This window comes from Herpailurus yagouaroundi, unplaced genomic scaffold (genome assembly GCF_014898765.1).
Source record: "Herpailurus yagouaroundi ecotype Mexico unplaced genomic scaffold, PumYag 197, whole genome shotgun sequence".
Taxonomy (NCBI): Eukaryota; Metazoa; Chordata; class Mammalia; order Carnivora; family Felidae; genus Herpailurus; species Herpailurus yagouaroundi.
This window is the reverse complement of record NW_024412428.1, coordinates 5278014-5292411: the sequence shown is the minus strand read 5'-3', so window position 1 is coordinate 5292411 and position 14398 is coordinate 5278014. Positions and strand designations below refer to the sequence as shown.

Genomic DNA, 14398 nt, shown 5'->3' with positions numbered 1-14398 from the left:
GTGTTCTTATCATGAATGGATGTTGTATTATATTTAATGCTTTCTCTTCATCTATTAAGATGATCATATGATTTTTTCCCTTCATTTAATTAATGTGGTGTGTGTTGATTTGTGAATACTAAACTATTTTTGCATCCTTGGAATAAATTCCACTTGATTATGGTGAATGATCCTACTATATTTAATGTATTGTTGAATGTAGTTTGCTCATATTTTGTTGAGGATTTCTGTGATCTTTGTTCATCAGAGATATTGACCTATAGTGGTTTTGTGTGTGTGTGTGTGTGTGTGTGTGTGTGTGTGTGTGTGTGTTTGTAGTGTCTTTGTCTGGTTTTCGTATCGGGGTAGTGCTGCCCTCAGAGAATGTATTTGGAAGCTTTCCTTCCTTTCAGTTTTTTGGAATAGTTTGAAGAGAATGGGTAGAGTTCACCTCTGAAGCCATCTGCTCTGGGACTTTTGTCAGGAGTTTTTGATTGCCAATTCAATTTTGTTACACAATCTTCCAAAAGAAGAAAGAATATTTTTAGGAATTTATTTCTCCTAGGTTGTCCAACTTCTTGGCTTATAATTTTTTATAATAGTCTCTTATAATCCTTTCTATTTCTGTGATATGTTATTTCTCCTCCTTAATTTCTGATTCTGTTCATTTGAGCCCTCTCTCTTTTTTCCTTGATGGAAAAAAGACTGGCCAAAGGGTGATCAGTTTATCTTTTTAAAGAACAAGGTTATGATTTCATTGATCTTTTCTATGTTTTTTCTTGTTTTTCACTTATTTCTGCTCTGGTATTTATTATTTCCTTCTGCTATGATTGGATTTTGTTCGTTTTCCCTTTTAGTTGTAAGGTTAGGTTCTGTTTCTTGAGGTAGGCCTATATTGCTACACATTTTCCTCTTATAACTGCTTGCACTGAGTTTCAAGGATTTGAGGCCATTGTGTTTTCATTTTCATTCCTCTCCATGTATTTTTATTTTCCTATTTGATTTCTTCATTGGTCTACTGGCTCTTTGGTACCATGTTGTTTAGGCTCCATGTGTTTGTGCTTTTTCTAGTTTTTTGTTTTCTGTTTTTCCCTTGTAATTCATGTCTAGCTTCTTCATATCAGTCGTAGAAAGATGCTTAGTATGATTTTAATCTTCTTAAATTTATTTAGACTTGTTTTGTGGCCTAACACATGATGTGTCCTGGAGAATGTTCCATGTGCACTTAAAATGAATGTGTATTGTTACTGTGTTGTTTTTGGATGGTATTTTCTGTATATATTTAAGTCCATCTGGTCTAATGTGTTGATTTTCTGCCTGGGTGATCTATTCATTGATGTGAGTGGGGAATTAGAGTCCCCTACTATTATTTTATTGCTGTCAAGGTTTCCCTTTGTGTCTATTAATATTTGCTTTATTTAGATGCTCTTATGTTGGGTGCATAGATCATTACAACAATTATATCCTCTAGTTGTATTGATCCCTTTATTATTATATAGTGCCCACTCTGTCTCTTGCTCCAGTATTTGATTTCAAGTCTATTTTGTCTGATAGAAGTATTGTATCCCCTCCCCCAGACTTTTTATTTTTTTGACTTCCATTTGCATGGCATATTTTTTTTCCCATCTATTCACTTTCAGTCTGTATGTGTCTTTAGGTCTGAAGTGAGTCTCTTGTAGGCGGCATATAGACAGGTCTTATTTGTTTTATCCATTTTGTCACCTTATGTCTTTTTCCAAGTGTTTTCGACTGTTTACATTTAATGTAATTATTGGTAGGGGTGCCTGGGTGGCTCAGGCAGTTGAGCACCTGACGTCAACTCAGGTCATCGTCTCACGGTTTGTGGGTTTGAGCCCCACGTTGGGCTTTGCCCCTATAGTGCCAAGCCTGCTTTGGATTGTCTGTCTCCCTCTCTCTCTCTGCCCCTCCCCTGCTCACATGCACGCTCTCTCTCTCTCAAAAATATATACTAATAAGTCACAAATGCAGGAGACTGAACTGATTCATGCTCAGGCCCCCATTAACAGGCTATTTCACAGCAATGATAATACTTTAAGCCACATTTTGTTTTCCTCCATCTTGCTTTGACCCAAGAGCAGCTTTGACTGTAGAGAAGATGTTATGCCATGGTGTGTGCCATTTTATACTTTTCCAAGAATGAGTGTTAGCCCAAGAACTGTAAATGGACATTTTCCTATTTCTGCCCCATCTGTCTCCAGTCTTTTGTATGTATTCTACAACAGTGGGTCTAACAAATACTTTGCTGTTTCATTTGAACTTGCCCTGACTGTTGTTTCCTTCTTTTAGTTTAGCTACTTGGAGAAGCTTCTGTTGGTTCATGGAGCTTGGAATTATTTTCGAGTGACAAAATGCATATTATATTGTTTCTACAAAAATGTCGTGTTATATGTTATTGAGGTAAGAAAAGATATGCTTTCTTTCATGAAAAAGTTAGGTCTTTCTTTGACATCATGTATGGCAGTTTAGTGTTTTGTTTTTTTCCCCATATTTGTATCATTTAAATTACCATTACACAATTCTGCTTTAGGTTTTTGCTCAAAGTTATTTGGTAAATTTGAGTCTTCTAACCACCATCCTGACTTAAAAAAGCATTTGTATAAGCCTTAAATTTGGCTATGGAAAAATATTGTTTAGTATTTTACTTTGAAATAATTATGGATTCACAGGAAGTTCCAAAAATATTTTTTAGAAGGTCCCATGAAACAGTCACCCAATTTTCCCCAAAGATAACACCTTGAATAACTCTAGGACATTATCAAAACCAGGATATAACTGACTGAGATTTATACTTCACAAGCTTTACCCACACTTGTGTGATTCTATGTACTTTTATCCATGTGTAGATTGATATAACCATCACAGAAATCGAGACAGACCACCCCACCTCGGCCCCAATGATACAGACCTGTTCCATCACAAGGATCCCACTCATGCTACCCCTTTATATCCACATCCAGCCGTAGCTTCTGACAGTGACTAATCTGTTCCCTATCCCTATCCTTCTTGTTCTTTCAAGAATGTTCTAAAAGTAGGGGTGCCTGGGTGGCTCAGTTGGTTAAGCATCAGACAAGATCCTGATTTTGGCTCAGGTCATGATCTCACAGTTTGCAAGATTAAGCCCAATGTTGGACCCTGCACTGACAGTGCAGAGCCTGCTTGAATTTCTTTCTCCCCCTCCACATGCTTTCTCTCTCAAAATAAATAAATAAGCTTAAAAAGAAAGAATGTTATAAAAGCAGAATTGTGTAGTATATAACCTTTTGAGATTGGATTTTTTTTTTTAGTCAGTATAATTCCCTTCAGATTGATCCACGTTGTTCCCTGTATCAATCATTTGTTCCAGACCATAACATTTATCACCCACTTATTGAAGAGCATTTGTATAAAGATTTTGGGCAAACCTAAGTTTTCACTTATTTAGGACAAATGTCCAAGAGTACAATTGCTGGATCATATGGTAGGTGTATATTTAGTTTTTTGGTTTTTTTTTTTTTAAAGAAACTCCCAACTATTTTCCAGAGTGACTTTACCATTTTCGATTCCTAGCAGCAAAGTATCTGTTATTTTGTTTCTCTGGATCTTTCCCAGCATTTGATATTATCACTATTTAGTATTTTAGCCATTCTGATAGATGGTTGGTGGTATCTCATTGTGGTTTCATTTAATTAAATTAATTAATTATTTTTATTTTATGTTAGAGAAAGAGTGTGAGTAGGGGAGAGGGGCAGAGGGAGAGAGAGAAAGAATCTTAAGCAGGTTCAACTCTGGGACTTGATCCCATGACTCTGGGATCATGACCTGAGCTGATATCAAGAGTTGGACACTCAACCAACTGAGCCACCCACGCAGCCCCCTCATTGTGGTTTTAAATTGCATTTCTGCAGTGGCTAATGATGTTGAATATCTTCTCATATACTTATTTGCTATCAATACATCTTCTGAAATGTGTCTTCCCATCTTTTGTCTAAATTGTCTAAAAACTAAATTAATTTTTTACTGTTAATTTTTGAGAGTTCTTCACATATTTTAGACATTAGTCCTTTGGCAGATATGTCGTTTGCAAATATTTTCTTCCAGTCTGTATCATGATGTTTTGTCATATTAATAGAGTCTTTCAGAGTATAAGAGTTTTTAATTTTGAAGTGGTCCAATTTACAATTTTTCCTTTTATGGATCATGCTTTGGTTCTGTGTCAAAAAACTCTTTGCCTAGATCTAGATTCCAAAGACATTCCTCTGTGTACTTTTCTAAAAGTCTTGTGTTTTACACTTAATGTCATGATCCATTTTCAGTGAATTTTTGTGCAGAGTGGAGGGTTTAGATTTTCTATTTGTTTTGCCCATGAAATTCAATTACTTCAGTGCTATTTGATGAAAAGGTTATCCTTCCATTAAATTGGTTTTCTACCTTTGTAAAAAATCAGTTGGGCAAGTAATAAAGAAATAGGAAATATCAACAGAGTATAACTAGTAAGGAGGTCAGATCAGTAATCAAATACCTCCCTGGCAAATTATACCAATCATTCAAAGAAGAATTAAAATCTACCTCAAACTCTTCCAAAAAATTATAGAGAAAGAAACACTTACAAACTCATTTTATGAGTCTGGCATTACTATAAAACCAAAGCTACCTTACAAGACACTAGAAAACACTACAAGAAAGCTACTGACCTATATCCCTGATTAATACAGGTGCAAAAATCCTTGGCAAAATACTAGCAAACTTGAATTCAGCAGCACATTAAAAAAGGAATAGGGGGCGCCTGGGTGGTGCAGTCAGTTGAGCGTCCGACTTCAGCCAGGTCACGATCTCGCGGTCCATGAGTTCGAGCCCCGCGTCAGGCTCTGGGCTGATGGCTCAGAGCCTGGAGCCTGTTTCCAATTCTGTGTCTCCCTCTCTCTCTGCCCCTCCCCCGTTCATGCTCTGTCTCTCTCTGTCCCAAAAATAAATAAACATTGAAAAAAAAATTAAAAAAAAAAAAAAAAAGGGAATAGAAACCATATCCTGGAATGCAAAGATGGTTCAATATATGAAAATCAGTCAACAAAGGAAAAAAAAACACATCATCTCGACGCAGAAAATGCATCTGATGAAATTCAACACTCTTACATGATAAAAGCATTCAACATGGGGCACCTGGGTGGTGCAGTCGGTTGAGCGTCCGACTTCAGCCAGGTCACGATCTCGCGGTCCGTGAGTTCGAGCCCCGCATCAGGCTCTGGGCTGATGGCTCGGAGCCTGGAGTCTGTTTCCGATTCTGTGTCTCCCTCTCTCTCTGCCCCTCCCCCATTCATGCTCTGTCTTTCTCTGTCCCAAAAATAAATAAAAAACGTTGAAAAAAAAATTAAAAAAAAAAAGCATTCAACAGGCTAGAAAGAAAAAAAAATTCCTCAACATAATAAAGGCCATATATGAAAATCCCATAGCTGGTATCATGCTCAGTGGCGAAAGACTAAAAGTCTTTCCTCTGAGATCAGGAAAAGGCAAGGATGCCTGCTCTCACCACTTCTATTCAACACAGTACTGGAAGTCCCAGTAAGAGCACTTGGGCAAAAGAGAAAAAAAAAGAAGGAAGAAAGAAAAACATCCAAATCAGAAAGGAATAGGTATCTCTGTTTACAGAGGACAAGATCTCATATGTGGAAAATCCTAAAAATGTCAGAAAATAATGATCAGTACTAATAAATTCAATAATGCAACAGGATACAAACCAACATACAAAACTGTTGTATTTATATACACTAATAACAAGCTATCAAAAAGGGAAATTAAGAAAACCAAGGCGGAAAAACACTTGTACACCAAAAACTACAAAATATTGCTGAAATAATTTGAAGATACAAATAAATGGAAAGACATCCCATGGTTATGGATTGTAAAAGTTTATATTGTTAAGATGACAATATTACCCCAAATGATCTGCAGACTTGTATGCAATCCCTACAAAAATCCCATGTTTTGGAGAAATAGAAAAATGCATCCTAAAATTCATACAGAGTCTTAAAGCATCTTGAATAGCCAAAACAATCTTGAGAAATAACTGAGAAGTCTCATACTCCCTAATTTCAGAACATATACAAAGTTATAGTATTTAAAATGTGTTTTACTGGCATAAAAACAGGTATATAGACCAATGGAATAAAATAAAAAACCCAGAAATAAATCCTAGTGTATATGGTCAAATGATCTTTGAAAACACCAAGGTTACATAATGGAGAAAGGATAGTCCCCTTTTAGCAAATGCTAGTGGGAAAGCTGGATATCTATATGCAAATTAAATAATCAAACACCTTAAACCATTTACGAAAGTTAACTGAAAATTGATTAAGGACCTAAAAATAATACCTAAAACTATAAAGCTCTTACAAGAAAATAAAATGGAAAATCTTCATACATTGTGTTTGACAATAATTTTCCTGAACATGACGTGAAAGCACATGCAACAGAAGCAAATACAGACAAGTGGTTCTACATCAAATGTTAAAACCTCTGTGTTGATTGTGACAATCAACACAGTAAAAATACCTACAGGATATGAGAAAAATGCTTGCAAATTACATATCTCATAAGCTAATGTCTAGAATAGTGAGCTCCTACAACTCAACAACAAAAAATCAATCTGATATAAAGTTGGGTAAAGAACCTGAACAGACATTTCTACAGAGATAGAATATAAATGGCCAACAATATGTGAGAAAATGTTCACCACCACTAATCATTGGAGAAATGTAAATCCAAACCATAATCACGTATTACATCAATTAGGATGGCTACTATTAAAAAATAAAACAAAACCCGCAGAGAATAACAAATGTCGGTGAGGATGTGGAGAAAGTGAACCCTTGTGAACTGCAGGTATGAATAAAAATTGGTGCAACCAGTATGGAAAATAGTATGGTGATTCCTCAAAACATTAAAATAGAATTACATGATTCAGCCATTCCACTTCTGAGTATGTATCTAAAATACTGAAAGCAAGAATCTTTTTTTTTTATTTTTTTAACATTTATTTATTATTGAGAGAGAGAGAAGAGAGCAGGGGAGGGGCAGAGAGAGGAGGAGGCACAGAATCCGAAGCAGGCTCCAGGCTCTGAGCCGTCAGCACAGAACCCGATGCGGGGCTTGAACTCACAAACCGCGAGATCATGACCTGAGTCGAAGTCGGACACTTAACCGACTGAGCCACCCAGGTGCCCCTGAAAGCAAGAATCTTGAAGAGATATTTACACACCATGTTTAATGCACCATTATTTACAATACCCAAGCAGAAGCAACCCAAACGTCCAGTGACAGATGAAGAGATAACCAAAATGTGATATATAAATACGATGGAATATTATTCAGCCTTAAAAGGAAAGTAAATTCTGACACATACAATAATATGGATGAACCTTGAGGACATTGGCTAACTATGAGTCACACACAAAAAGCCAAACAATGTATGATTCCACTTACATGGGGTATCTAAAATAGTCAAATTCAGAGACACAAAGGAGAGTGTTGGTGACCAGTGGCTGAGGGTTGAGGGATATGGGGAATTGTTCAGGGGTACAGAGTTTCAGTTTTGCAAGATGAAAAAGTTCTGGAGACTGGTTGCACAACAATGTGAATATATGTAACGTTACTGCACTGTACACTTAAAATTGGTTATGGTTCTTACCACAATTAAAGTAAGTTGGACATACTCATGTAGATACATACTATGTGTTTCTGGGTTCTCTACTCTAACTCCTTGATTTCTGTGTCTGTTCCTCTGCCAACATCACACTGTCTCGAATTCTGTAGCAATACCATAAGCCTTAACATCAGATAGAGTGAGTCTTTTCACTATATATTTTTAAAATTGTCTTAGTTATTCCCAGTCCTTTGCCTTAAATTTTTCTATTCGAGTATAAATAATATACATTGTTATATTAGTTTGAGATGTACAACATAGTGGCTCAACAATTCTGTCCATTACTCAGTGCTCATCACGAGAAGTATAGTCTTAATCGCCTTTACCTATTTCACCCATCCTCTCATTCACCTTCCCTCTGGCAAGTCCCAGTCTATTTTCTATATTTGAGGGTCTGGGTTTTTTTGTTGGTTGGTTGCTTGCTTTTGTTTCTTAAATTCCACACAGGGGTGAAATCATATACTATTTGTCTTTCTCTGACTTATTTCACTTAGCATTATACAATCCAGGTCCATCCATGTTATTGCAAATAGTGGGATCTCACACTATTTCATGGTTGGGTGATATTCCATTGTATATATACCACCTCTCCTTTATCCATTCATCTACTGGTGAATAGTTGGGCTGCTTCCACATTTTTGCCATTGTAAATAATGCTGCAGTAAACACAGAGGGGCAGAGATCTTTTCACTGAAACAATGCATTATTGGACAATCAGATCTAAGCATTTCATTGAAATTGCTATTCTTTCTCTGTCAAAAAATAAAGAATGAAATAAAAATTCTAAAATAAATGAACTGCCTTTCTGTTAAGCTCAAACACTCAAGCTTGATTTTATTTACATTCTGGCAAAATTCCATTTGATGACATGGGAAAATAAGAATGATAAAGCATAGTATTTTAAGTACTTCAGTGAATGGAAACATTTAGGTCAGTATTGATACAAAACTTCATGAACTTTCTTCTCTTTCAGCTTTGGTTTGCCTTTGTTAATGGATTTTCTGGGCAGATTATATTTGAACGCTGGTGCATCGGCTTGTACGATGTGGTAAGCATTCCCTGTCTCTATCTGATAGCATGCGAAACTTCAGTGACATTCCTTTACTGTTTACGTCTGGGAAGTGTATCTAAGTCAATCATCTGTATACATAGCAGGCAGCACAAATACATCTTTAGAGCCTTTGTTGCTGTGACACATCCTGCAGAAGCCCAAGCTCTCCACACATGGTTTCAATCATAGCAGATCATTCTATAGCAACTGCATTAAATTTGTACCAATGTATTTTGATAATACATCCAAAATCTCCTTACTGAATGCTTGCACAATGTTTTCAGGCTTTTAAGGCAAGTAATTATTATTGAACTCTACCTCAACAAATTCCATTTAATACATATAATTAATATTTATCTATCTTTGTATATGTGGGTGTGTGTTCATAGTGTAACTCCATGGCCTTTTAAACCTGGAAGAAAATTTGTCCTTTTGTAAATATATCATCCTGTGTTTGTATGAAATGATGAATTTGATATCAAGTCCTATGTTAAGAATAAATAAATAAATGGAATTTTCTACAACTAAGCAATCCCATACCATTACTTAACTCATTTTAAATTCAAACACTGGGAATAAACAATATGGTTAAGTTCATCTTAAAATTTTTGGTTTATTTTTCTTGTATTATTAATTCCACTTTAAAGATTAGCAGTTAGGGAAACCTAGCGTAAAAAATACGCTCCCGGTGAGCATATCATGACTTTTCTTTTGTACTGCACTGTCATAGTCATGTTACCATCCGGATGCTGTGTGCCTTAATCCCTAAAATTCTGTCTTCTAGGAGCTTAAACTCTGAAACAGCACAGACACAAGTCGCGGGCCAGAAGTCATTAAGTATCCAATAATACTAAGATGTCTAGTGCTAGGAACAGTTACAAGTCAACTCCAGGCGCTTCTGGCTAGTGCACTACACCGATGAACCTGAGGTCACACACACAGTCGCTCTACCAGGCTCTTGGTCACAGACGACAACACTCGATGTGTTGTTTCTTTATTGTTTTTGAAGTGTCGTTACATACTGCGGTAGGGAGTGGCACAGTCTCTCCTCTCTGTCAGAAAATTCACTATGGGGGTGTCTGGTGGGCTCAGTTGGTCAAGTGTCTGACTCCTGATTTTGTCTCAGGTCATAATCTCACAGTCATGAGATCAAGCCCCACATTGGGCTCTGTGCGGACAGCAAGGAGCCTGCTTGGGATTCTCGCTCTCCCTCTCTCAAAACAAACATTCAAACAAAAAAAACCAAACATTTTTTAAAATTATTAAAAAAAAGAAGAACATTCATATGAATGCATGGCCACAGATATTAGTCAATAGAGTCTTATTTTTTTCTTTAATGAACAAAAGCACAGAAACTTTTTTTTTTATAAACAGTAAAATGAGGGCTACGGTGGGAAACTTAAAATTATAGACATTTTAGGACAATATATGATGACTTATTAATAGCCATTGACTTACTAAATCTTATTATGAATATATTTTGCAGATGGGAAAAAAGAGGAGGCCTAGACATTTTACATAGTTACTGGCAATAAGAGAGAGCTAAATTTAAATCGGTTGTCATACTATTTCTGGAGGTCATATATTATTTCTGCTTCTTCCGCACATGACTAACTGCTATAGGAAACCTCCTGCCAGAAATAACCTATCAGACAAAATATATAAAATAATGATTTTCAAACATTAAACGACAGGCTGCTCATGACTGTGATCCTTGAGAGAAGGCCTCTTCCAGGCCACAATGCAGGAAGATGGACCCAAAAGAAAGCCCAGGTGTCTACGCGAGTTGAAGACACAGAGGTTGGAGTGCAGGACCAAGGCAGCTAGAATGTCAGAGGCAACTATACTGAGAGAGAGAGACAGCGTGACTCCGGAGATCCGTAGCTGGCCCCTGCGAACTATTGCTTCTGCTCTGTGTCTGCATGAGAAAAGTCTACCCGCAGCTAGGGAAAGAACCACCATAAAGTGGGAGGCTGTCGCCAAAAAAGAAAGCAATATTTGAAGTAACAATGATTGAAAATGTCAAATCTGATGAAAGCTCACAAATCTAAGAACCTCAACAAATTCCAAGAAGAAGAAACCTAAAGAAAAACACACAAATGTTCTTTATAACCAAATTGCTGAAAATCAGTGGCCAAGACAATAATCTTTAAATCAACCACATAAACCAATACTGTGTACAGAACACAAACGTGCGAATAAAAGCAGATTTCTCATTGAAAACCATGCAGGGCAGAAGACAATGGAATATCTTTAAAGAGCTGAAAGAAAGAAAACAAATCCATTAACCCCAAATTCTATATGCGGTAAAAATGTCTTTTGAAAATGAACCAAGAAAATAGAAAACTCATCACCAGAAGACCTGTAATACCTGAAATGTGAAAGAAAGCTCTTCAAACAAAAGGAACAGTACATTAGGATGAAGTCTGGATCTGTCCAAAGAGGAACAGAAATGTTAATTATGTGGGAATTTATAAGACACTTTCCCTCTTCCCCTCATTTTCAATCATGATGCCAGATAACTGTTTAAAACAAAATTAATAATGTATTCTGGGAACTGTCATTAATTTAGAATTAAAACATGATAAAGATAGCACAAAGAATGTGAGGAGGGATTTGGGAGTGTATTATTTGAATTTTGTGATACACTGCATATGCATACTGTAAATTTTAAAGAACTAAAACCCCCAAAAGTTATGGCTAATGAACCAATAATGGAGATATAATAAAATCTTAATATTCAATTACTTCAAAAGAAGTCAGGATATAAGGTAAAACGGAAGACTGCACCAAACAGAAGAAAACAGGACCATGGTAGATTTCAACTGAACCACGTTTATAATTACACTGTAATTATCCCAATAATGAGAAATCCTAAGAATCCGAACTATGTAACAATCTAATAACACAGCTTATTAGAAACTAAGGAGAAATGAAGCAGATCTTGATATAATTAAATGGCAAGTTAAGTAAATGGACTCTTGCCTTCAGTGGCTTAACCTCTCCTGAATGAGCAGGGTCTGGTGCCCAAGCCAGCCGACCGCCTCCATGAGCCCTGGGACATCAGTCTACACCGGCACCAGTCACCCCACCAAGGTGACAGAGGCACCAAGCACCATGAGACACACGAGGCCCACAGGACTTCCCGGGCACCCCCTGCGCAGTGTCCGTAGGCCCCTCTGGCCTGAATCCTGCCTCAGCTCCAGCGGCCCTGCCACGGTGTCCACTCTGCAGAGAGCCCTGGGATCCTCTTGCCCACGCCCACCTCAGCGCCAGCCACCCCACGGGGCGTGGGCCCCTTCCAGTGAGCGCTTTGAGACACCCAGATTGCACTCACCTCACCTGCAGCTGTCCTGCCAGGGTTCCTTCTGTGTGGAGAGCCCTGGGCCCCAGGCCTGCACACACTACGGCTTCAGTCATCCTGCCAGGGGCCCCTCCGCGTGAAGAGTCCTGGGACTACCCCAGCCCAAGCCCACGTCAGCTTTCGCTGTCTTGCCATGGTACCCTCAGTGCAGAAAGCCTCAGGTCCTGCCTTGCACTCACCTCAGCTTCAGCCGTCCTGCCAGGACACCCTCTGTGCCAAGAGCCCAGGATCACTCCAGCCCAATCCCATTTCAGCTTCATCTATTTTATCAGGGCAGCCCCAGTGTGGAGTCATGCGGGACTCCATCCCGCGCCAGCCACGGCTCCTGCCAGCCAAAGTCACCAGGCACACACAATCTACACGGGGGACAGCCAGACACAAGACCATCCCTTCAGGTTTAGGAGAAATGGCTATTCTACCTAATTGACAAAGACAAACACAGAAAGTCAAGTAAAATACAGAAGCAGAGGAATACGCTCCAAATGAAATAACAAAACAAAAACCTCAGAGAAAGAACTAAACGAAAGGGAGATAGCCAATAAAGGATTCAAAGTAGAGGCACCTGGGTGGCTCAGTTAAGCATCTGACTCTTGATTTCAGCTCAGGTCATGATCTCATGGTTTGGGAGTTGAAGCCCCACACTGAGCTCTGTGCTGACAGCTCAGAGTCTGCTTGGAACTCGCTCTCTCTCCCTGCCCCTTCCCACTCACAGGCAGTCTCTCTCTCTCTCTCTCTCTCTCTCTCTCTCTCTCTCAGAATTTAAAAAAAAAGGTTCAAAGTTATGCTCAAATACATGCCCACCAGATTGGAGAGAAGAGCGGTTGAACTCAGTGAGAACATCAAGAGATAGAAAACATAAAAAAGAACCAATGAGGTTCTTCATAATACAGTGACTGACAAATACACCAGAGGGAATCAACAACAGATTGGAGGGAGAGAATAACAGACCAGTGACCTGGAAGGCAGGGTAACGGAGAGCACCCCGAACAGCAAAAAGACAGAAGAGTTTCTAAAAATGAGGATAGCTTCAGGGATCTCTTGGACAGTATCAAGTGAAAAAGCATTCACATTATAGGGGTCCCAGAAGGAGAAGAGAGAAAAGGGCAGAAAACTTATGGGAAGAAATAAGAGGCAAAAAATCCCGACTTGGGAAAGGAACTAGACATCTAGGTTCAGGAAGCAGAGAGTTCCAGTGAAACCAGGGAGGTCTACGACACGACACTAATAACTAAAATGTCGAAGATTAAAGACAGAGAGTTTTTTTTTAATTTTCTAATGTGTGTTTATTTTTGAGAGAGAGAGACAGAGTGCAAGCAGGGGAGAGGCGGAGAGGGAGACCCAGAATCTGAGGCAGAATCTAGGCTCTGAGCTGTCAGCACACAGCCGGACGTGGGGCTCGAACTCACAAACCGTGAGATCATGACCTGAGCCAAAGTCAGATACTTAACCGTCTGAACCACCCAGGTGCCCGAAGACACAGAGTTTTAAAAGCAGTAAGAGGAGAGCAACTAGTTTGTACAAGGGAAATTCCATAAGTCTAACAGCTGATTTTTCAGGAGAAATTGCACGTAACACAAAGTGACATGAGAAACTCAAAGCGCCGAAAGGAAAAAACCTACAATCGTGTGGAAAAGAAAACGCCATAATTAGAAGAAGATTATAAAAGAAAATATTTCACGGGTAAAAGCAAACATTCAGTAAAGGTAGTAGAACAATCGCTTGTAAATCTTGTATTGAGGTTAAAGACCAAAGAAATAAAACTAATTATATCTAAAAAGAGGACTCACAAAAAGATGCAAAATATAACATACACATCAAATGTGGAGGGGGGAGAAAAAACGAAATTCCTTTACAATGTCTTCAAGTGTAAGTAACCATCATTTTAATACAGATTCCTATATACCTAGGGAAGTTATATTCAAACCTCATGGTAACCACAAACCAAAAACCTATAATACATACACACGAAATAAAGAGAAAAAAAATCAAATATAATGCTAAACAAAGTCATCAATCACAAGAAAACAGAACAAGGGAAGTAGAAAGGAACAGAGAACTACAAAAAAAAAATTCAGAAAACAATGAGCAAAATGGCAATATGTACATACCTATCAATAATTACTTTAAATGTAAATGGTCTAAATGCCCACAAGAAAAGATAGATACCATATGATTTCACTCCTATGTGGAATTTAAGGAACAAAACAGACGAACATAGGGAAACGGAAGGAAAAATAAGATTAAAAACAGAGAGGGAGACAAACCATGAGACTCTTAAATACAGAGAACAAACTGAGGGCCGCTGGAG

The 14398-nt window shown here is 38.1% G+C and overlaps 1 protein-coding gene and 1 long non-coding RNA gene across 2 annotated transcripts in view; one reads left to right on the top strand and one right to left on the bottom strand.

The window, feature by feature from the left end:
• LOC121012754 (uncharacterized) overlaps window positions 1-14398 on the bottom strand; it is a 128663-nt gene that overhangs the window by 4205 nt on the left and 110060 nt on the right. The window lies entirely within an intron of this gene.
• Window positions 1-14398, top strand: part of LOC121012753 (phospholipid-transporting ATPase IB-like) — a 219713-nt gene that overhangs the window by 123006 nt on the left and 82309 nt on the right. Inside the window, 2 exon segments of the mRNA XM_040448069.1 lie at window positions 2287-2397; window positions 8649-8723. Coding sequence (XP_040304003.1) covers window positions 2287-2397; window positions 8649-8723 — 186 coding nt within the window.